Source organism: Scleropages formosus, chromosome 13 (assembly GCF_900964775.1).
Source record: "Scleropages formosus chromosome 13, fSclFor1.1, whole genome shotgun sequence".
NCBI lineage: Eukaryota > Metazoa > Chordata > Actinopteri > Osteoglossiformes > Osteoglossidae > Scleropages > Scleropages formosus.
In genome coordinates, this window is record NC_041818.1 from 22567846 (window position 1) to 22592349 (window position 24504).

At 51.1% G+C, this 24504-nt stretch overlaps 1 protein-coding gene across 1 annotated transcript in view; it reads right to left on the bottom strand.

Annotated features, from left to right (window-relative positions):
• The window catches only part of gpc3 (glypican 3), a 64724-nt gene that overhangs the window by 17273 nt on the left and 22947 nt on the right, over positions 1–24504 (bottom strand). The window contains exons 5-7 of the mRNA XM_029257177.1: positions 7656–8338; positions 4804–4946; positions 3146–3271 (exon numbers count right to left, since the gene is read on the bottom strand). Of these exons, the coding sequence (XP_029113010.1) occupies positions 3146–3271; positions 4804–4946; positions 7656–8338 (952 nt within the window). The remainder of the gene's footprint in view (positions 1–3145; positions 3272–4803; positions 4947–7655; positions 8339–24504) is intronic.

A 24504-nucleotide genomic window follows, 5' to 3' on the forward strand; every position in this document is an offset into this window, starting at 1 on the left:
GGAGTCGTCTCTAGGACATCAGCAGCATCCAGACGCCAGGCAGGTAAAGAAAGACCAGGGAGCAGACGGAAAGGATGCCTTACATGTTCTCTGTAGCGAATGAGGAGATGGACGCATCAAGGCGCTCGCAAACACACACACGCGCACCCGTTAAACAGACAGTGTGGCAGCGGAAAGACACACAAAGACAAGAGAAAGTGAAATGTGAAAGGAAGATATCGCCCGGGAGAGAAGGGGGTGAGCATGAGCATCACACAGCGGGGGAAGGGGGTGTGATGGATGATAAACAAGGAGACACACAATCTGTGTGTGTATGTGTGTGTGTGTGTGTGTTTGAGAGAGAGACAAAGAGAGAGAGAGACTTCCCTTTCTTTTCCGGTCACTGTGACACAAGTTTGCTAATTCACATGAGTGAAGCACAGCATCCCGTCGCCCCCCAGGGCTCCTGTTTCTGCTAATTATTCTCTATTAAAAGATAATTAGCTGTGATGCGTCGGGTGGTTTGTTGTGTGACAACATCTGACACACTGATGGCTGCAGCCCTGCTCTAGCAGCATGCAATACTCACTGTAGTATGGATCATTGTAACTGTACTCACTGCTCATCATCACCGTAACACTACTCATCATCACCGTAACACCATAGATCATCGTCATAACGCCACTGACAATCAGTGCAACACTACTTCCTGTAACACTACTTATCGCTGTTGTAACACTACCTTCTCTAACATACTTCTCATTGTAATGCTGTTCACTGCTCATCATCACTGAAGCACTACTCATCATCACTGTAACACTATCGCTCATCACTGAAACATGACTCAGTGTCACTGCGACACTACAAATCATCACCAAAACACTACCGATCATCACTGAAACACTGCCGATCATCACTGAAACACAGCTCAGAATCACTGCAACACTACTGATCATCACAGTAACACTGCCGATCATCACTGAAACACTACCGATCATCATTGAAACACGACTGTTCATCATCAAAACACTACCGATCATCACAGTAACACTGCCGATCATCACTGAAACACGACTTTTCATCACTGAAACACTACCGATCATCACTGAAACATGACTCAGCATCACTGCAACGCTACAGATCATCACAGTAACACTGCCGATCATCACTGAAACACAACTCAGAATCACTGCAACAGTACTGTTCATCAGCGGAACACTACCGATCATCACTGAAACGTGACTCAGCATCACCGTAACACCAGACGTTGTTACTCTAGCTATGCTCATTATTACATAACACTACTCCCCATAACGCTACTCACTGCTCATCATCACTGTACCCTTGATGAAGGTATGTACCCTGCAGTGATGCAGTAAAAATTGCGAGGCCGTACCAACGGCTTAGTCCCAGTGAGTAGCTAAAGGTTTCCAGCTAAGCCAGCAGCTCTGAGTGCTGCACTGCTCACTGTCCTGAAGGATCCTCACTGGGTACAGCGGTGCATCGACTGAGAGGCGCGGTACCCTTTACCCTATGAGTACAGTACTCATTCCTGCTGTGACTAAAGCCTGAAGTAAAGTTCTCACTGCAGAGGTTCTTACTGTGAGTTCAGCAGCCCCCCACCCCACCCCACCCCATTTAGCCAGATCCATTTCCCACTTATTTATTCTTCTTATTACTTTCATGTCAGCTCACCTTCTCATGTTAATTATCACATTAATAGCAGAGAGAGGTGCCATCAATCAAGCCGGTGGCTACGAAACATGGATTAAATGAAAGTGACAGAGACGTAAATGAAATGGCCCTTCCACCGCCCCCCCCCACCACCCCACCCCTCGCGATCAAGCCGTGGTTTCGTCCCTTGCTATCTCCTTGAAATTTACACTAATATCCACAGGAAAATCGCACAAATTATTATTATTATTATTATTATTATTATTGTTGCTATATATTTTTAAGCCCACACACTTGTCCAAGGAAACTTACAGTGTGAATAGCCATCATGCTGAACTGTTAACGGAAATCAGATTTGTCCCTAAAATTATGTCCAGCAGATGACGTTTTGTCATATATACTTGTCCCAGTCCCCCGTCCCACGGAGCTGTCAGTCAGAACTGTGTCACGTACTGCAGCATTTGTTTATTACCCGTCCGCTCATCCCCACCGCTAATTTGCGTGCGGAACATGGAGATTACCGTGTCAAGGGCACCGGCGCTTGCAGCAGACGAAAACCGGTTGTCGTGAGGAGTAGTGTACTCACCTGAGCTGGAACTTGGTGTGCAGGGAATGGGGGGCTGAGGAAGTGCTCAAGGTACAAGGATCAGAAACTACAACCTCATGCGCTCAATGTCAGTGAGAGAGTTGAAGAGAAACGGGGCAGGAGAGCACGGCTGGACAGGGACACGCATCCATATGTCCTTTTTCGATAGCCACGTCACGGAGGTCCAGAATCTATCCCAGAACCTTAGGGTGTGCACTCTGGATGAGCTGCATCGCAGTATAACTACAAACACTCTTTCACTCACACTACAGGCAATTTTGTTACCAGTTTGATTGAAAGACGCCTTTGGACTGTGGGAGGAAACACACGCAAACATGAGGAGAACACACAAACTCCACACAGACTGAGCAGGGATCGAACCCATGTCCTTTTGAACCACCCACACGCTGTGAGACAGCAGCACTACTCGCCGTGCCACTGTGCCACCCATTTTGGGAGAAAAGCATCAGATAAATGAGTAACTGTAAATGGGTTAGGATGGGTTAGGATGGGTTAGAGTTAGGATGGGTTTGGGTTAGGATGGGTTAGGATGAGTTAGGGTTAGGATGGGTTAGGTTTACAGTTAGGATGGGTTAGGGTAAGGGTTAGGATGGGTTAGGGTAAGGGTTAGGATGGGTTAAGGTAAGGGTTAGGATGGGTTAGGTTTACGGTTAGGGTTAGGGTAAGGGTTAGGATGGGTTAGGATGGGTTAGAGTTAGGATGGGTTTGGGTTAGGATGGGTTAGGATGAGTTAGGGTTAGGATGGGTTAGGTTTACGGTTAGGATGGGTTAGGGTTAGGGTAAGGGTTAGGATGGGTTAGGGTTAGGATGGGTTAGGATGGGTTAGGGTTAGGATGAGAGAGATTGTCCACCTGTTGTGTTACGGAGAGGCTGTGAGCAGCTCACCTGTCGGTCATTTCCTGTCCATTCCAGCAGAGGGAGTCGTTGAGCGCTGCAGCCTCCTTACTGCACAGGGTCTCCCCCAGGCTGCTGTAGAAGCTGCTGAAGCCCTGGAGGCTGGAGATAAACTCCCTGCGGGGAGCGGAGAAGGAGACCAGAGGAGATGAAAAGGGAAGGAAGCAGAAGGATGGGCAGGGAGTGGGGTGGGTGGAAGAAAGGCAGCGAGAGAGACGCAGACGGAGGGCGGAGGGTGGAGGGTGGAGGGTGGGAGGGACAGGATGAGAAAAAGAGGTTTAAAAATACCCTGTCTAAAAGCAGAAAAAGAACACATTATTATTGGTGTAATTCTGCTTTTTTTGGCGATGCTACACAGACTAATCCTGTTGTTCCTTCACGCAGTTTTACTTCCAGGAGGTGCACGGAAAAGACGAAGTAATGGACTCAACTAAACGGCAAACGGGGGGGAGGGGGGGGGACAACATGGCAATGTGTTGTACCGCGGTCGTGCCCACAGGGTCCACGGTAAAAAATCACTGTCACTTCATTGTTTGTGATTGTCAGTCGCCGGATGTGTAAAATCACGCTCCTCAGGATGTTCCTCACTGATCTTCTCAGTGTTCCTGAATTATTTGTTCATGTAGCTGAGCTTTTCTCCAATATGCCTTACCATGATTTACCGTGTATTACCTACAGCAGGGTCATTTTTGCTGTGTCGTTTGAGGGTCGGCACTTTGCTCAAGGGCACTACAGCTGGGAGAAGGATTTTAACTTCAGGAGCTGGAGTGTAAAGCAGGAGCTCTAACCACTACGCCCCCTGCTGCTTCCTCAGAATGTTGCAGTATGATCCTCACTGTGTGTGTGTGTGTGTGTGTGTGTGTGCATGCATGCTGCAATGTGTCAATCAGTGCGTTTCTCTGCTTTTTCATCCGTTTTTTTGTGTTTTTTTTACAAGTACCAGGCCCAGGGAGACGGGGCAGCTATCGCACAGCTCAGTGTCAGCCAGCGGGGGACACTCTTACTGCTAATGAGGTGCTCTACACATTCGCTCTCACACACACTCGCGATCAACGCGCCACCCTCGAAAACACACATACACAAAGTTACGCAGAGACACACACTCGCACGCGGTACACACAGATACACTCGCGGGTAATGAGCCGCTCTTCGTTGCCATCAGCTTCCAGCAGACACCGCGGTGACACACACAGACGGCTCCATGCGGCCATTATCTGTCACGCCGCTTCACTGCTACATTTGGTGGTTAATGTGAGCCGCGCGAGATGAAAAGACAGAAAGTTCTCGCCATTAAAGTGCCTGCGATGTGGAAATAAATAAAAACGATGAGAAAGGAGCATCGCCACAACGTGCTGCGTGGAACCGGCGGCCACGTGGAGCCGTCACCTGTGTTCACCAACTGTGTTTTTACAACTTGCCAGCTCCTCTGGAACATGTTTTTGAGCTGTGGGTGGAAACCAGAGCACCTGGAGGGAACCCATGCAGACGCGGGGAGAACACGCAAAGTCCTGGGCCGGATTCCCATACTCATACCGCGGTCCTGCCTGCAGCCAGTCATGTGCTTGGAATACTTAGGTCAGTCGCTCATGTAAGATGAACAAACGTCACGCGCCGTAAGGCGTAGCAACGTCTCCGCTCTTTCCTCTGACCTGCGTCGGCCGGCCAGGGTCTCCTCGGGGTCGAAGGGCAGGAGCTGCGGTCTGCGGGACTCTGGGACGGAGGGGTGACGGGCGGCGTGGGTGGGCGCCGAGCGAGAGACGCGCTGCCCGGGGTGAGAGCACATGCTGCCGACCTGCAGAGCGAGAGCAGTGACGGCAAACGGTAGCGTTGAACAGTCACGTATACTAACAACACATCATTTTACCTTGTTAGCACATACACACACACACACAGGTGTCCATCATCTCTGGGATGTGCTCCAGACGAGCTGGGAGATACATGGCCTCCTCTCCCCATCAGAGTTGTTACTTGACTGCGTCGCAAACAAACAATATTACCCAGCAGGTGTACACTCACATTTTACCTTAATTTATTTATCAGACACTTTTCTCCAAAGCGACTTCCAATGAATTCTATGTGGTGTTATCATCCCACACACCTTATTCACCGTAGTAACTTACACTGCTAGATACACTACTTAGACTGGGTCACTCATCCATACATCAGTGAAACACACACACTCTCTCTGTCACTCACACACTATGGGTGAACCTGACCAGCATGTCTTTGGAGTGTGGGAGGAAACCAGAGCACCCGGAGGAAACCCACACAGACTCAGGGAGAACATGCAAACTCCACACACACTGAGTGGGGGATCAAACGCACGTCCTCTCGCACCACCCAGGTGCTGTGAGACAGCAGCGCTACTCGCTGTGCCACCATGCCACCCTCCGCCGGTACCTTACACCAGTGCCACACGCCAGCACAGGGGAGCCTACAGCAATCATAGCTCTTGTTTACGTGTCACCCGCTGTAAACGCAAACGTATCAATGAGGTCTTGCCTTTCGTAGCGCCGGCAGGACAAATTGTTTTTCGGCAGGACGGCACAATAACAATAAAAGGCGGCGTCGGTGGGATAATGGAGGCAGGACGTTCCTTTCAGGTGCAATAAAAACGCTAATTCCCCTTAACGCCGCGCCGGCGGTTTAAAGACTTGCCTGAGCTCTAATTTCCCCAGGGGTTGGATTTGGGCCTTAATTCTGCCTCCAAATGTTAGCAGCTAATTGTGGCTCTGGACCCTAAGTGAATATAGCGGCGCGGCCGCTCCGGAATACCGATGTGAGACGGTAACGGAGACGGCTGAGTGGGGCGGGGGTCTCCAGCATCTTCATCACGCACGTACACGCGCCCACGGCGACGCGCACGTTCGGCACAAACGCACGAGCGAAAGAAACCTTCGCCGTCGGTAGTCAGACAGATAATCTCGTCGCCGCGGATTCGCCACGGCCGCTCGCGAAGTCACCTGCGACGCCGCGTGACGGAGGGATGTGACAGGGACGAATGCCGGGGCCGCCGCGCCGGATAGGAAGGTTCCGGCAGCAGCGCCCGGACCCCAGGTGAGCAAGTCATCGCCGCGCCCACGCAGGGACGCGCGCCGCACTTTGCTCGCACACGGACCCGCGTGCTGGCTCTATGTGTGTTTGCCATCGGGACTTGGAATAGAGGAGTAGGCTGTGGGGTTGAGTCCCAAACACCCCCTCGCCCTCGTATTCATTACTCCTCTGCCGCCTGCTTCTTTGCCCTGTCGGGATGTCACTCCGATGCGTCCTGTCTGCTCGTCTGCGCGTCGATGCGTCTCGCAGCCGAACCGAGCGCCAAGCGGGGCCCGGAGTGTACGGCGCATCGATGTGACAGACGCCGCGACTCGCATGGGGACCTGGCCAAAGTAAACATAACTGTCACGCTTCTCAGGCTCCCATGGGGCTGCTTTGGCAGGAGAGCCCAGACTCGGAGCCGATGGGGACAGGTAGTTCCATAATGGCTTAAAATAGTCAGCGGTGCTACCGCTGCGGGGGTGGGGGGAGGGGGTACAAGACCCAAGGGACGGCAGCGTGTTAAGAAGAACCCTTTCTACAGTGACACCTGATCAATTAGCCTCCGTGTTCATAATCCCCGAAGGAGAACTTACTGCTGCCACGTGGGATACAGGACGAACGGACACGGAAGAAGGACGTGACGGACCACCGGCAGGACAAACAGATGGGTGTTGGATCACATCTGGCCAGAACTCTCACTGGAAGCGCAAATGATGAGACCGAGGTTGTCAGACAGCGAATGCGTGAGAAGATCGGATTGTCGCGAAAGGCCGTAACGTTTGGAAAAGCTGGAGGAAAGAGAACGAGAGGACGCAGCTGAAGGACTGAACATTCTGGAGATATTCTATATATGTGGCCAACAAGAGCGTACGTGGAGCGGAGCGCTGCGGTGACAGGGTGTCCAGACACATAAGGAAGCCTTTAAAGAGCTATCAGAGATGAGGGACCAGTAATAATAATAATAATAATAATAATAATAATGTGATTATGGTTGCCTATTGTAATCATTTTTCAGGTGTTGGGGGAACCACAAAATATTAGCAATAGCACTCAGTGCAGTTATACACAGATTTGCCGGAGCGTTGGAGGAACACACTCCTTTTGGATACGCTTACCTCTAGACGACACCGTGACACATTTACCCAAAGCAGCTACCAGCTGTAATTATATTTATACAGCCCTTACTGGAGCAATTCGGGGTAAATTCTCTGCTCAAGGCACATGTACTACATCAGCGCTGGAGGACAGATTGAAGCACATCACCTTTACAAGCCAACGTCCCCGACCACCCCCCCACCCCCCCATCAATGTTAGGGCACCTTTCAGTGTATCCGTATACAACAGCACTAACCCATGGCATACTAACAGGTTATGTCGCATTAACACCTGCTTGCATACCACACACACACACACACACACACACACACACACACACACACACACTCACACACACACACACACTCACCGTGGCGAGCAGACGGCTGTGGGCGGACACGGCGTGGCGCAGCGCCAGGCGGACGATCGCGTACACGCGCAGCACCGCCTCCTCTGCGTCCCGCTCGCCCCGCATGGCCCCCGCCAGCGCCGCCAGGCCGTCCACGTAGCCGCGCCAGTGAGGCTGCACCAGGCCGGCCCCTCCCAGGCAGCCCTGCATGAGGGAGGGGCAGAGGGCGGGGCAGGGCGGGGCGGGGGGCAGGCCCAGGCACCGCGGGCACAGCCAGAGGCGGAGCAGGGCGCGGCTGCAGTCCCGGCTCGGCCGCAGGTGCTGCGTGGTGTTCACCACCTCGATGCCCAGGTTGAGCGCCTGCAGGAAGGTGCGGGCGGCCGGCAGGGAGCGCGACAGCCGCGTCATCATCAGCTTGGGGTGGGAGCCGAAGGCCCCGGCCCCCGCCCAGGCCTCGCGCAGGCACTCCTCCGACACGGCCCCTCCGCCCCCCAGGAGCCGCCGGTACGCCGGCGGGAAGAGCCGGCCGAAGAAGGCCGTCACCATGTCGTCCACGCTGGCGTCCGAGCCCAGGATGTAGAGCGAGATGTCCAGGAAGAGTTGTCCAACCGCAGCGCCGACTCCGCCCCCGAGGTCGGGAAACTCCGCCCGCAGCATCGCCAGGGTGGAATTGCGTCCGTGCCGCAAAACCACCTCGAACGCCTCTGCAGAGAAGGAGGGGGGGGGTGTGAGTACGCCGCCACAGCTGGGACAGCCCATTAACGCATGACATTTATTTGCTGAGCAGATACCATTACCGAAAAACCATTTAAATCCATTTACGCTGGGAGTTGTTTAACTATGGCGGCGGAGGTTTGACGCATTTTAAATGGTACAACGGCGGGTTCCCGGAATGAAAACTGAACCCGCAACCTTATGATCGCGAACCCATTTCCATTACAAATATGACACTGCAGCCCGATTAATAAATATTAGGCCCGAGCGTCGGCGTTATTACGCGAAGTACACCGATGTGCCCGCGGCTTCTTTAATCGAGGTCCATGAGGCCGAATTAAAGTGCACGACGTACGCCGATAGGGATCGCGCCGATTGACACGTTTCCCTCCGGCTACCTGGCCGAGATTACAGGCTGCGTGCGTCAAATAAAAAACGACCCAACGCAAGACCTTGGCGGAGCGCTACAAACGCCCGTCTCGGCGTGACCTTTCCGCAGCAAAAGAGCACATTTCAAGGGTCTCAGGGACTTGAAAGGAGCATTTTAATCCTGATCTGAGGCCCAGTGGAGAAGCGGGGCCTCAGACATCCTTGGGGGAATTAAATAAACCCGAAAATGTACCGATACGCATTTGTAAGTGACGCTGAGAAAAAAGGAGGCTGTCGAGGCGGTAAGCAATATCTTATCGGCCGAGGATCGAAGTCTCAAACGCTCCCTGACTAAGAACTGTAAAGGGGTGCTTGTATGACATGAAAAGATCTGATTAAGCACTTAAGAGAGAGAGCGGAAGGATTTCAGAGAACGTGACTGGAGTGTGAAAGGAGAGGTAGGTTAGGAGCAGTGGGCGGAGCTTCGCTAATTCCCGCCTCCTTGTTGTAGCCATTGGTCTGAGCAGGTCATATTTAAATATAAATTTAATCCATATTTCTATTTATACAATTTGAACAGCTCATATACAGTATATATATATATATATATATATATACATATACACTATATGGGGGGTGCGGTGGCGCAGTGGGTTGGACCGCAGTCCTGCTTTCCGGTGGGTCTGGGGTTCGAGTCCCACTTGGGGTGCCTTGCGGCAGACTGGCGTCCCATCCTGGGTGTGTCCCCTTCCCCCTCCGGCCTTATGCCCTGTGTTAGCGGGTAGGCTCCGGTTCCCTGTGACCCCGTATGGGACAAGCGGTTTTAAAAATGTGTGTGTGTATATACACTGTATATATACTTTATATGATATATACATAGTATACATATAAACATACATATAGATAGATCTATAATACTCTCTCTATATATAAAATAAATATATATTTATTTATATATATATATAAATCAGATTCTGATTATATATATGCAGACTGTATATATCAGAATCAGAATCCGATTTATTTGGCCAAGCATGCACACACATACAAGGGATTTTGCTTTGGTTCCCAATGGCTCATATTGTAGAGTGGACAAAAAAACCCAACAACCTACATATGCAAACATATCAACGTACATACATACAGGGATTAATTTTTGTGGGGGAGGAATAATATATAAATAAAAGGTCTATGATGTATATGTGACTCTGCTGACACACACACACACACACACACACCACCCCACACTGCCCCAGTCGACTCACATATGTGCCTGGTGTGTTGGTGTGTATAGAACACATTCCTGTTGTGCAGAGAAATAGAGTCGCTCGAGTGCGTAGACGCGGCGCTACGCTTATCTCTCGCTCACAATCCCACACACTCACTTAGAGATAAGCAAACACACACCGAGAGAAACACACAAGAACAAATGAGCACTTTTGTCCACTTTGCGCGGTGCTTCAACGGAAAGGTTATTGTTCTCTGCAGCGAGAGACCCGTGGACGATCGCAGCCTTTCCTTCTTCTCCTCCATTTCTATAAAAGCTTCAGATGTCAACACATGTAATTCAGACGGAGCCGTGTGTATCGCTTACAGACACGCTGAGCGATGCCTTTACGTCCGTGAGATGCAGCATCTCAGCGCGGGAGCACGGACACCATTAGCATAATTGCCGTTAGCCCATTTCCTGTTCCTTCTCTCAGGGCGCGTCCCCCAGCGCATTACGGGGATCGGGTGTCCTCTAATGGCTGCTGCGCGTGCATATTTTAATTTATTATTGTATTTATTCAGCCTACGCTTTTATCAGCCGAGCTACAAAAAGCACGGTTTCGCGTGTTCGCCACCAGCACAGCCGGACGCATCCAGATTCGGTCCCGACCTCGGTTGTGCAGCGGCAGGGCCCTTCCCAAACGCTGACCTCCGCTCAGGCTTTAGTTTCGGTCACAAGTCTGGATCACTGACCATTAAACCGCGTGCTGCCAGAGAGAGACGGTCGCGGGGGGAGGGGGCCGCATTCGGGAATTCTAACCGATAGGTTTTCGGTTCAAATCCCAGGCGAGCAGCAACACTTGAACCCCGAGAGAGGTACTTAACCTACACGGTTTCAGTAAGACGTACAGCGGGAAAAGGTAAAATTAGAAGCTATGTCATCGGCTTTCGGGTAAAAGCATCTGCTAAACTGATGAATAATGTAATAGAAAGCTGGATAAGGCATGTATAGCTTTTAGTGAGGGCAGGGAAAGCAGGAGCGGTTCGGTACACTGGAGCGCAGCGGGGTTTGGAGAACCGACACAGCAGAGCGGCTCTTTTGGTTTCTGAACAGGAAGCAAATAAATGGGAAGTCAGATTTTATGAGGCCTTGGGCACTGGGTTGGGATCAGAGACACATCTGCCCTAAACCCAGTGTGAGCATCGGCTTCTAGTACATACTGAGCATCAGAGAGGATGTCAGGGAGAGGGTTTGAGTCTCCAGCCAGGAGCTGGTGACTCGCAGGGCAGACCGCAGTACCATTTACCAGGGGGTCATGCTACCACTAATGTAGAACCTGCCCTGGTTTCACCCAAAAAGGTAAGATTGATTTACCTGTTCTCTTCCTAAATGTTCCAAAGCTGATCATGTAACTGATGTAAAGAGTGAATCAGTGAATCATGTGTTTTTCAGCATCTACCTCGGTCGGTTACCAGAAGATGGAGGTGAAGAACTTGAGGTTACCCCACCCCCCCAGGAACCATCATGCTTCCTGTATGATCATCCAGCCACCCGATCTTAACATTTCGTCCCCAAGGAGCAGCTTTCCAACAGCAAGCCAACACCTCACACCTTTCATGCTCTTGTATTCATTCATTCATTCATTCATTCATTCATTCAGCTCACAGTGTGGGGTTTGTACTCTGAACTACTTACTGAGATTTAACCATTTACACAGCTGGGTAATTTTTACTGTATTAGTTCAGGTGAAGTACCTTGATCAAGGGCACCACATTGGAAACGGGATTAGAATCTGGAGGCAGTTGGACGGCAAATTTTCTAACTACCATGTTACACACTGGCCCGCGGTTACACATCAGCAGTTACAAACAGACACAGAGCATCCTGATCAAGGGTACTATAGAGGAATATAAGATTTGAACCCAGGTCCTTTGACTGGAAGGCTACAGTCCAAACCACTATGCCCCCTGCTGCCCAGTGCGCACAGAAACAATGCCAAATGAACCCAGTGTCACGACCTCTGGGGAACAATACCCCAGGTGACCACAGGAGGTGCCACACTAGACAAGTCTCAGTTACAATGTACTCACCTGTACCCCATCAAACACTCTTTAAAAGAACAACTTTCCACCAAAATAGTTGCGGAGCCTGCTTTGAGAGGACACGCCTTTCCTCGCCATCTTGCTAGTCCCTTGTTCTGTGATCTTTGCCTTTTGAACTACGGCCTCCCGCTCTTCGAATCCCGACCACAGCTTTTTTGGATCTCGACTCTCGCATTTCAGACCACAGACCTTTCGACGATGACCTTCTTCGCTCCGGAATATGACCACGGTTCTTTGGATCATGTCCCCAAACTGTGACCTCGACTGCCCCCTCGGATCAAGAACTCTGCCCCTGGGACCTCGGACCCACTCCCACGACGACCTCTCCTACCTCCTGTGCGTCAATCCCAGCGTCGGATTGCCGAAACCCCTGTCCTGTGTGTTTCCCTCTCTCCATTTTCCCATATGGCTTCAGCTCCCTGATGCTCTCCAGCTCCACGTCACCAAACACACTCTGCGCTTGCGTCCTGATAACAAATAACCCGCAAAAAACCATGACACTCGGACAAAGTCAGCAGAAGTTTAACAGCCGTTTTGGACAGTTTGGGATCCATGGCCATTCTGCCAGCGGCACAGGAACTAACTTTTCAGGCTGAAATAATGACAGTGACAGGAAGCCACACATATATATATATATATATATATATATATATATATGAATCCCACTTCTGACACCATTAGCAAGACCTGTGTTCATTGGGTGGAAAACACAGCAGTGTTCCGTATTAACACATGTATGAGGGCCTCAGAAGCGTGCAATGGACTGTTACTCTGACACGCCGCCTTTGTTATGGCAAAAAAAGTCTAAAACTGCAAAATCTGAACTTTAAAAAAAAATGCTTACAAATTATGATCCAACTTCCTCAGCTTAACTTGTGTTCCCTGCAGTAAGAACCGAGCTAAATGAAATTCATTCTGTCACAGTAGGTGGTTGTCTTAATCTGCACGAATGGAGATCTTCTCTCTAACTTTGCTTTTTCCTCACTTCCAAAAGCATCTTTGAGGGATTTGTTAAAGAGGTTGGAAATACTACTTTCACTCATTTTGAAAAATTAGACTATCGGTAAATTTTCATAGAGACCGGACAGATTATAACTGCTTATCAACACACAACAGATACACATAATACCTGTTCCTTAATACGTGGTCTAGTACTGAAACGGGGCCCTTTCAAAAATATTGGGTGTACAGCATATGCTGCCGTGGAAATCTTTCATCGATGCCAATAATTTGCAGGGAAGCATTTATTTTGTGAAAACTGTGTATGACCCATTCATGCAAAGCGGATCAAAAACACCCCTTGCTGCTAATAAGCAAAATGCAATAAGCATCTTATTACAGCACAAGCCACCTGCATTTAAAGGCATTAACATTTATTTATTTAGCTGACACCTTTGTCCAAAGTGACTTACAGTGTTAGGTTTGTATACTAAGCTAGGTAAGAATTATTGACTAATTTATACTGCTGGGTGAGTTTTACCGGAGTGATTCACGGTAAGAATCTCCATCTCAGCTGACAACAAGACGCAGGCAGAACAGAACTCGATTACACCAAGACTTCAGGACCACGTATTTTAAATAGCATTCTGGATCTCTTTTTTTAAATGAATCGAGAATCGGAAATCAAGTTCAGATTTCTCAGGCCCATTCGAGAACCTCAGCGATATCGCCTGTATTTCTAAATGAACGGAGTCACTGGTCCTGCCACATATGGTCTCCTCCTCTAAGCAGATGCCATAAATTTGTACAAGTGGCTCAGGGTACTTTGACTAGAACAGCAAAAATGCCAACGCGCTCCTCCCGGCCCCATCCATCAGCGATCCATACTCTCATTATGCCGCCTTGACGGCTATCATCAATAAATTACGCGGCAATGAGACCAATCAGTTTCCCCGATGGACTGTCACCTTCAGCTGCCTTATCAGAAATCTGACACCTGCGGGTTGCCGTGCTTACCTGGCCAACATGTCAAATCTGTGAGTCCCTTCTGCTACGAGACATTCTAGACATACATATTTCCAAGCATTTTGGGTTCTCGGGTTTGTCACGTCCCCGAGTGGAGTGCAAAGTCACTGTTTTAACCGCAAGTCCCGGAGGTCTTTGTGTGCCGCTGTTATCGGAACGGACCGGCTTTGAACGCGGGATCCAGGGGGCCGCAGGAGTTCCGGGAAAGGGCGGCCGCGCTGGTCAGCCCCACATCATCACACAGATCAGAGCTGCAGAGCGGCATTTGCGCAGTGTGATAGCGAGATGACCGCCAGGGACGTCGTGCATAGTCAAGGACACACACGGCTGCGCGAGCGAACGCGCACACACATATGCGGACCCGAGATCTCGGATCTCCGCTCCACATCCGACACTGGCGATGACTCACAGTCTTTTCTGGGAGCGCAGAGTGGGACATCTGAGAGGTTTCTTCCAAGCGGCATTTGTCATCGCGCCCAGCGCTGGAGGGCCACAGAGCGAGACTCGAAACCTCAGATCTATACTCTGGTCTGGATGGGCTATTGCATCCCAGAAGGAAGCGCTGATCTCAAATACGTTCATTTAAATAACCGAGTTCTGTGAATTACTTTGCCACGTGAGAGGTAGTGCAGCAGCAGGATGAGCCAGTTGGGAGCAGTGCGAGGTGGGATCATGAGTGTGTTTGGCTGCGGAAAAACACACTCGGGCTCAGCTTTGAAGCCGCAGTCAAAGACCCAGCAGACGCCAACAGTGAGACGTGAAATATTACCCAGAAGGCCTGGGCAGGGCCACGGAGTCACATGTCCAATACACACCAACGGTCATGGGCTAAACACTCAAAGACAATATAGATACAGACCCTTTCGTGCCAAACCAGCACTAACCGGTGACACACACTGACACACAGGCACAGCCGTGGACCGGTCTGGGGAGGAGAGCTGACAATGGAGGAGAAGCCGAGTAAAGACCGGGACCCAGAAGGTGTGGGGGGGGGGGTGATTTTATTATTTATTCTTAGCAATAGAGGTGTGTTTTCTCGCTCTCTCACACACACACACACACACACACACACACACACACCCTTCATTGCTAGACCTCTAGAAGGGATAAGAAACTTGGAGCCCCCACACACACTTTCTACTGATTTTCCTTGAATATAAGTTATCTCAGGCAACAGGCACCTCCTCCGCAATCCCCGAACCGGCCTCCTGCCACCTGCCTGCCCCCATCCAGCCGTTTTACTTCCAAAGCAGAGTTCAGCTGGTACCATTTCAGAGAGACACATATTTTACATATATAATAAATGAGTTATTTATTAGAGCAATGAAGGCAGAGTGAATGAAGGAAATTACATCCTTTTTGAAGTGGGAGCTTTAAAGGCGCACGCAGAAGCAGTGGGCTGCGTTTAAAGGGGATAAAACATTTTTGAAGTTCTAGGAACAGATGTGGGTAGAGCGATGGAGAGAGCGAGGGAGCGAGAGGAAGCAGAAAAAAGCAGAGATTTGGGGGGGGGGGAGTTGGAGGAAAGAGGGTAGAGTATGAAAGAACGAATGCAGCTCGGGGAGAGGGGCGAAAAGAGAGACTTTAAACACCGCAGAGCTGCTGCATCACGACAAAGTCGCGAAGAAAGCCTCACGCTACACCGAGAGAGGCGCCTCCTCCTGGGACCCCGACACCCTCCCTCGCGCCCGCTACCAGGCAGCCGTCTCGGCGACACGCCACGACGGAAGCGGATCCAGGCAATCAAATAACATGCAGCGATTGTCAGTCACGCCGAAAGCGAACCGGTGAGCGGCAGGACCGAACGAGGGCCGCGACGGCAGACGCCGTGACGATCGGGGACAAACGCGAGACAAAGGCGTGCGGGCGAGCAAGCGCGGCCCGACCCAGCGTGACCTGCATAGACTCCCTCGGCAGTGTCCTGCCGGTATGAAAAATATGTAAAGAGTCTAAGTTCGACATCCCCCCCACGATGTGTCCCGATGTCCCTGTTCCTGACCTGCCATCTACCCCTCCCTCTTCCTTTATCCTCCCTTTCCTCACACTCATGACAAAGTAATCCATCTATCTAAAAAAATTTCCCTGGCGAAATTATAATAAATGTGTTTGCTCACCAGCAACAATGGGAGAAGGGCAGTTATTAATCTACATCGAACACCCCCCCATCCACCCTCCGAGAAATGCGTATCCCCTCCGGTGTCCGTGCTCTGCCCTCCCCATCGCAAGTCTGCCGCTGCCCCCCCTCCACCTCAGCATAACACGAATTACTATCGGTGTTTCTGTCAGCAGACAACAGAAATTTCCTCTTTTTTAAATCACGGCATTACCCGGGTGGAAAAACAACCGCCCGCAAACCATTCTCTCACATTCACTCATGACCCCCCAGGGCGGGAGCGTTAACCGCATATACCCGCCTCCCCGAAGAAGTTGCCCCCTAACCGCGGCTGTCCGGGTTACTGGGATCATAGGGGGTTTAATTAATCCAGTAGGGTGGGGACTGGGGACGTCGGGGCCTTTAGGATCGGTGTGTGTGTATTGGTAAGTGCACCTGAGAGGAGTGTGTGTGTGTGTGTGTGTTTCTATGTGTGCGGAGCTCCTTAAATAACATCCACTTGGGCAAAGGCAGGAGGAGCCAGAGGCGAAGCAGCGGAGGACGTCCTTGGCCCCTCTCTGCGAGGCGGCGAGCTGCCCGTGTGGCCTGTGCTCGACGCCAGCCGTGCCGGAAATCCAGCGTACCGTTGATCTTACCGTGTTACTTTACCGTGAGACGCTGTACACGGCACTGCGACGCGCTCACTCTGCGCTCCTGGAGGTGTCCGAAGTGTGCGTCTCTCTCACGCACCGGGCATTTCCGCCAAGCTCCCCTCAGAAAGGTTTTTGCTTCTTTCATCTTTCCAAAGAAAATAATTTAAACGTATTTCCTTGATGCAGAAGCGTTTAAAAAATAATGACAAACAGTTCAAACACGGCGAATGGCCCTTTCAGCAGAAACCAGTGTTTCCTCCGTACTGTGAAAACAATAACCCTCACATATACTGTGAGAATTTAATAAAAAGTAAGTGAATGGGAGAGAATAATCCATATTGGTGATTAAACTGAATACCAGATTCCAATACTAACACTAATGAAAAGGAAATTTCTCTCTAAATCCTGACACAGAACCAGAGATACATTATCATTTTATTTTGCTTTTGATTTAAACAACAAACATGTGGGATCCAAGAGAACAGCTACATAATTAATTATGTTTTGTTTTCACCATTTCTTCCAATCTTCCGCTGAGAAATGGAGCTCTTTAAATTGCTGGAGCGGATGCTTTCCAGAGCTCACGGCAAGAGAAATCAGCGTCGTCGCTTGAAGATCTTGTGAAGTTTTTCCACGAGAATCTCAACAGTCGCGTGGAGCAGGAAACTCCGTCAGAACGACCCTGGGCCGTCACATCCGGACGGGAGAGCTCGCCCTAAACTTCTCCCACCCTGCTGCCGCACCGGGACTCCAGGAGCAGCCCCTCGGCCAACGGGAGCCAGTTGTCATAGCGATGGACCAACGGTTTGAGAAAGGGAGCAAGCAGAGCTGAACGGAGGAAGACCATCATCTGTAGTGCATAAACACCATCCATGCACGAAACACACCAGCTGGTGCCTGCAAAATAAAGCAAACATCTCAAATAATGATTTAAATCTGAGAGATTACGTAATATCTGTCTGAAGCACCTTTGTGGGAACCGACGGTATCATTTAATAATGTTGCTGGCTGTGTTCAGTTGACAGATCTGCATGTGGGCTTCACCTTGGAACAGGGGCACCTGCTGACTCCTCTGCTACCTCCAAAGGAGCCCAGGGTGCTCAGTAATGGACAAGATTCAGTCCAGTTAGCCCTTATAGGTAACAGGAACAGGAGATGGGGGAGGTGGGAGGCGGGGGGAGTTCGGGTGCTGACAAACTCAGAAATGCAAATGAAGCTGAGAAAGAAGGGGGAAAAAAACTTCACATTGTCTTTGTATCTGCTCCATAGGAAAGATGGAGATGATAAAATATTTATCGTTCCAGGCAACTGTGCGTGTCAGAGGGAATTTGTCTCAAACATTAAAATCCTATGAGGAGGAGGATGAAGGGGAAGCGGTTGAGGAGAGGCGAGACAGAGTCGCGTAAATCATCATTACCGCCGCGTTGGGGGAGGAGAGTGGCGGGGAGCAAGGGAGCTTGGGGGAGCCACGAGACAAGAAACGAAAACTTTAAAGGTGCGGCTGGGGCGGGGGGGGGTTGGGGGGGGGAGCTGGGAGTTCTGCAAACCACAGATGGTAATGAACTCTGAAAGAAGAAGGAGCCACACTGGTGCAAGAAAGGTTCAAAGAATAAACATTTTGGAACAAAGTTGCGACTAAATGAGTGGATGAGTGAGTGGGTGTCGCTGGGAGGGGGGTGTTGGCTGGACTGGTTCTTGGTCAATGATGGATGGATGGATGGATGGATGGATGGATGAGCTGACTGGTTCTAGTGGATATGTTGTGGATGTGTGGGTGAGTAGATGGATAAGCAGGTGGAGAGTTTAGTGGATTGGTCGTAGATCAGTGGGTGGAGGAGTGGTTGGCTTAACTGGTGGATGACTTTATGATTTCAGCAGGCACAGATGGATAGATGGATGGATGGATGAGTGGGTGGGAGATGAATGAGTCAGTGGGTTGATTGGTTGAAGTAGATATGCTGTGGATTTGTGGGTGAGTAGGTGGATGAGCAGGTGAGCAGCTGAGTTGATCGGTTGTACATGAGTGGGTGGAGGAGCGGCTGGCTTAACGGGTGGACGATTTGACGGGCTCATAGTGGATGGATGGATGGATGGATGGATGGATGGGTGGGTGGTTGAATGGATGGGTGGATGGGTGGATGGATGGATGGATGGATGGGTGGATGGATGGATGGATGGATGGATGGATGGATGGATGGGTGTAAAATGAAAGTTGTTGGTGGGTAAAGATGTTGTGACGGTATGAGGGAAAGGGTAGATGAATGGGTGGGGGAGTTAAAGGGGTCACACGGTGGGTATTTGAGGTGACGATTGTTCGGATCTGCGCTGTCACAAGCTCCTCCTTCCAGAAAATCAAGAAATTCCTCTTACTCCATACTCTTCATTCCAACGCATCTCCTCTTTACATCTCAGACATGAATTTCAGTTTCAACAAATCACATGTCCTTTCTCTTTGCAGATTATATACAATAATTTTGCCTATTAATTATAGAAATGGAATGAAAATCAATATGCATTTCAGCCTCGGAATATCTGGAATATAAGGTAGCCAGTCAGATGCCAGATGGGCTTTATTGACCCGTTTGTCATGAAGAAGAAGCCAAGCAGCTCGGCTCACCGCCGCCGCTTCACCCACACTATTAAAAACGGGGAGCTTTCAGTCCTTCTCCTCTCCGAGCTGATTCTGCTGCGGCTGATTTATGAAACCTGACACCACACACAAATCCTACTGTGTAAACTCAGCTTCCAAGTAGACATGGCCGGGTGCAGAGGGATGCAGGGACTCCAGCTGTCAGTCTCAGGATGGGAACACGTTCCCGAGGATGCGCAGAGCTCCCAGCCGTGTGTGTGTGTGTGTGTGAGATGCAACCCCAGCTCCACACCTCATCACAGAACAAGGAGGAAACAACATCCTCTAGACCTCTGCATGTATGCGTGTGTGTGTGTGTGTGTGTGTGTCCCTCTGTGTGTGAGAAACACCCCCGAGGAGTGGGGCCTGTCCTCTCGCTGCCATCTATCACCGCTCGCTGCTCGAGTCTCGAGACAGACGGCAGCAGACGGGGGGGAGCGTTCCTCCTGGGTCGCTGAGCAGACAGGCGATGCGCTGGGTCACGTGTCCCGAGCCGCAGACCCAGCCTTTAGCGCCCGACACCTCGCTCATCTGCCGAAAGCAGTTCTCCTGCCAAGGGGCGGGAGGGTGACGTCACGCAGCGAAAGTTCATCTCTCGGCGGGGGGCTTCCACGTCTGCCGACTGAGTGATTTCACACATCGTCGGTATAATTTACTCTACCGGATTTGGCCGCCACACCACCGTCACGGTGACATTAGCACGCTGCTCAGCGGCAAGACGCCATGGGGTGGAAGATCTCCCCTGGCGGGATTCATCGCGCCGCGTCTCGGGTCCATCGTGGGTCCGAAACCAGAGACAGGTCACTGTGCCCATAATCGCTGCCACCTGGTGTCTGGGGAACGGGGCTCGCGCACCGCTTGCCGTGCTGCCGGTGCTTTCCTCCCAAAGCCATCGCACACATGTGCGGGTCACGGTTCAGGGATGCGCTCCTGCGGAGAGAGATCTTCTACCGTGGAGGGGATGGAAATCGGGACGCTGTGGGTGGGTGGGTGGGTGGAGCGGGGGTGCGGCCCCGTGCTCTTGCTTCTGACACTCCGCAGATCCTGAGGGGCAAATATGACCCAGATTCCACAGACCTCCCTCTGTTCCGCACAGGAACAATAGGTACAGCGGTTAAGGACCCAGACTTAAGGTTGTTGGTTCAAGTCCCATTAGGAGATGGTTCGAACATCGAAATACAGAAAGTACAAATGAATGTGAATAAAAATGAGCAATGGAACAGTAGCGCCAGATCGAAGGTGGTCGTTTCGGTTGACAACAGCGCGGCTCGGAGACACAAGGCACCGAACTGGAGCAAACAACTCAAGAGGTGGCTGCTGTGCGGTCTCTGCGGTTCGTGTGACCTCCTCCTTGCGGGCTTTGCGGTCCTTGGTTTATGACTTTAATGTGAGCCGCACTCCTCGTTATTGCTCTCCTGTGATGAGGGTTTGCTGGCAATGTGACGCCGGCCTGGTTTGCGATCACCGATGGTGAGGATGACGAATGAGAAGATGATGGCGGTGTTCAGCCGCGGGCGGCGTTGCGTCTTATTGGGCGTACGCTGGGAGAAAACCGACGGCAGGACGGAGGGGGCAAAGGTTAGGGACGATTACAGCCCGAGAAGTTTCATGCGCAGCACTTGAACTTTCTGATTTCCATACGAATGCGTGGGTGTGTGAGAGAGTGTGTGTGTGTGTGTGTGAGAGAGAGAGAGAGAGATCAGAGGCTCTCGGAGCACCAGGGGTGGCAATGCGGTGACAGGGAATCCACACGGGGGTGCTGGACTTGTGACCCTGCTGTCTCTCCCTGTCTTCGCAAAACTGCAGCGAAGTTAAAAAAGTCCCCACATGCGGGCGACAGCGGCTGTCAGAGACACAAAGCAAAATTGCGTGTGAACGCAATTGCATCTCCAAACCGCGACCAGGGCGGCTCAGTCTGAGACGACCGCGCCCCGCCGCTCGGTCCTCCGCGCCGTCGGCGAGGCCGCAGCCAGCCCTCGGACGCTCGCGGTCACGGACGTGGGCGGGGCCCGTTCTCGGAAATTAACCAGGAACCTTCGCGTGCGGAGTTTAACAAACGACGCTGTCATAATTCATAATCGGTATCGAATGCGCACGGGAAATTGATGGATCTGTTTTTAAAAACATCACTCTGTTTCTACCTCCGTACTCTCCGTTTCGCTCGTTTATTCGCTCTAATTGCGCCGGCATCATTCTTCCCGCGCGAAGCCTCCCCGTCCATATTAATGGCGGCAAAACAATTACTCTCAGTTGATTACCTGGAGCAGAAGTTCGTCGTTACTTTTCCTGTCCATCCTAAATCCGTCTCTTCGGCTTCGTCTTCATGGGGTCTTCCTCCCTTCCTTAGCGCTCTACGAGGAATCTTCAAACCCGGGGCTACAATTGCCCCGCGACCCTCCGTTGAAAATCCCATTTTCTGGGCACCGGCTCTACTCCACGGTGCTGAATGTAACTCGCCCTCAGCCTTCCGGCTTTCTCTGTGCATGAAACCACTAGGTTACAGGGTCAAACCCTCGGAGAGCCTGCTCTGATCTCCGCTTTTCGAGCCAGAAAACTTATTCGGCGTTCAAACTATCTGGGCTGTGAAACGACGCAGGATGCGTCGGGAGCTGCGGGTGCGAGGAAACGGGTGTGACCTCGGCGAGACGCACGCGCGGCCTCTCCGGCTGCTCCGCGGAACGCGCGAGGAGGGTCCGGGCCGGCCCGAAAACCAACATCCTACCCGGCGATTAAAACTGCATGAACGCCTGAACTCTGCGCGACTCCGCGTTGCACGAGCGTGGGAGCCGCCGGCTCGCAGCGCAGAGAGCGAGAGCAAGAGGGGCAAAGCGCTTCTGAGACAGCAGAGGGCATAGCAGTTAAAAAAAACACTGGATCCTGTTTATGCCTTAAGATTGAGCTGGTGCTTTGTATCTTTCGTAAAGACACTTTATCCGGAATGAGGTCATTAAATATTTATGGGTATACAGCTGAATGGCTGCAAGTGTGGAACTGCAGGCTGTGTACATCAAAAAGGGTTTGCTTAGCAAAGGGCTCATGTAAACAACAAGTAACTGGAGCTGGGAGGCAAGAGGGCTCTGGGTTCGGGGACAAAGCTCTGCCCGTCCTGGAAGCCATCACCATGCTGCAGCGCTGTGAGATGCCAGACGAGCGCGGGCCGGAGCGCAGGCCGCAGGGTTGAACTCGGCTGGGAGGAGGGCTGGAGGAGGTTTGAGTACTGGGAGGAGGGGGGGGGTGTCACTGTGGGGGTGGGGGATAGTTTGCTCTTTTTTCTCCAAGCTCAACACCTCAGTGACCACACTGTTCAGCGAGCCTCTGTAGCAAAGAAAAATTGCTCACATATTAATGGAGGCGAAATCCCCCCCGACGGGCAGCAGCTCTGACACCATCCCAGGTCCTGCAGGGTGATGTAGGGCAGCCAGGCGGACCGTGATCCAGTCTGGTAAAGTCAGCTCCATCCAAGAGGAGATACCCCCAGTCTGGGGATATGGGCCAAGCAGCCACCAGTTTCTTGAGTCTCTCTCTCTCTCTCTCTCTCTCTCTCTCTCTCTCTCTCTCTCTCTCTCTCTCTCACACACACACACACACACACACACACACACACACACACACACACACACACACACACACATTAAGGACACACTCTCCCCCCGACTCAGACACACTCATCCATACCGGACTGAGGCTACATCACTTTTGGCTCTCTCTCCCTTGCTCACTCACTCGCTCCGCCTGGAAACAGGAATGAATTATAAATTAAAGGTTGCTCAATCTCAGGAAAATCAATACTAACAAGATCTTGGTTAAAGGGTCCCAGCGTAGCCCCCGCCGACTCGGCGTCCCACTGCGCCGCGGAACGAGCAGGCGATGGGCTCGGGAGGCACAGGGAGGCAGACTTGTTTTTCAATCAGCGTGAATGCACTTAAAGTGCCCTTTCACTGCATGCAAATAACTATAATACCTCTCATTAAGGCCATCTACTTGGTACGTCCACAACACATTTCCAAACATTACATAAAAAGGTGCGACATAAATGGACGGCAACCGCTATGCAGATCATCATTCAAGATGTATAATGCTGATATATGGAGTGAATACACTTATAAAAATATATTATATGGGCTTAATAACACTGCGCCACTGTTATGCTGTGTTAATGTATCGGTAATGAACCTATTATGAATGTGGTGTGAAATGATGCTTGAGAATAAATAATCATCAGCCAATGGTTGCAAATCGCTACACGCAGGGTAAGGGTTCGGGGGGAGCGGGGTTGCGATGGTGAGTGGTGGTGCATTTTTTCCCTTAACCACTTAGCCCCCACCCAAAAAGACACAGCCCAGGGTCGCTGGGGGGTTTGGCACTCGGTGCCACCCAAACATTTCTCTTCACATCAGTCAGTGGTGCGAGCACAGCCGTCTTCAAGGCCCCCCCACATACAGATCTAAAGCATTTGGCGGTGATGAAGAGTGTGGAGAACCCCCACCCCCCACAATCAGCACCACCAACATCACCGGTACGTTCCCCACACCCAGGCCAGTGCGAACAGGGCACAGGGGTGGTGGTCCTTTCCATCCTACCCCACCCCCATATTGCATAAGCTGCTCAATAATGCAAAAGAAGCAATGAAAAATTCATCCACTTGAACTTTAAACATTCAGGGCACAGAAGGTGGTGGAGTGGGAGACTGGGAGACTGGGGGGGTGGGGGTTTGGGCGATTCGGGACTACATGCATTTCAATTGAATACTGCTAAACACCATAGCAGATTTTTAAACACAAGTCAAGATCTTGCCAGTGTTTATCCTGATCCGCCCCAACAGGTGGTGCAGTTGTTAAGGACAGTGAAGGATTGGTGCTGGTGTCCTGCTATGCCTCTAGATGTGGGTTCAACTCCCACTCAGTTTGTGTGGTGTTCATGTGAGTTTCTGCTGGGCGCTCTGGTTTCCTCCCACTGTCCAAACACACATGCTTCAGCTGGAATGTGTGGCTGTAGCTTAACTGCAGTGTGTGTTACTGCACTCTGGTGTGTAGATGAGTGAATGACTGTAGGGACTTCACACAATAATCACTGTATGCTGCTCTGGAGAAAACCACATACTCAATGAATGGAGGGAAATGGACTTGGATTTGTAGC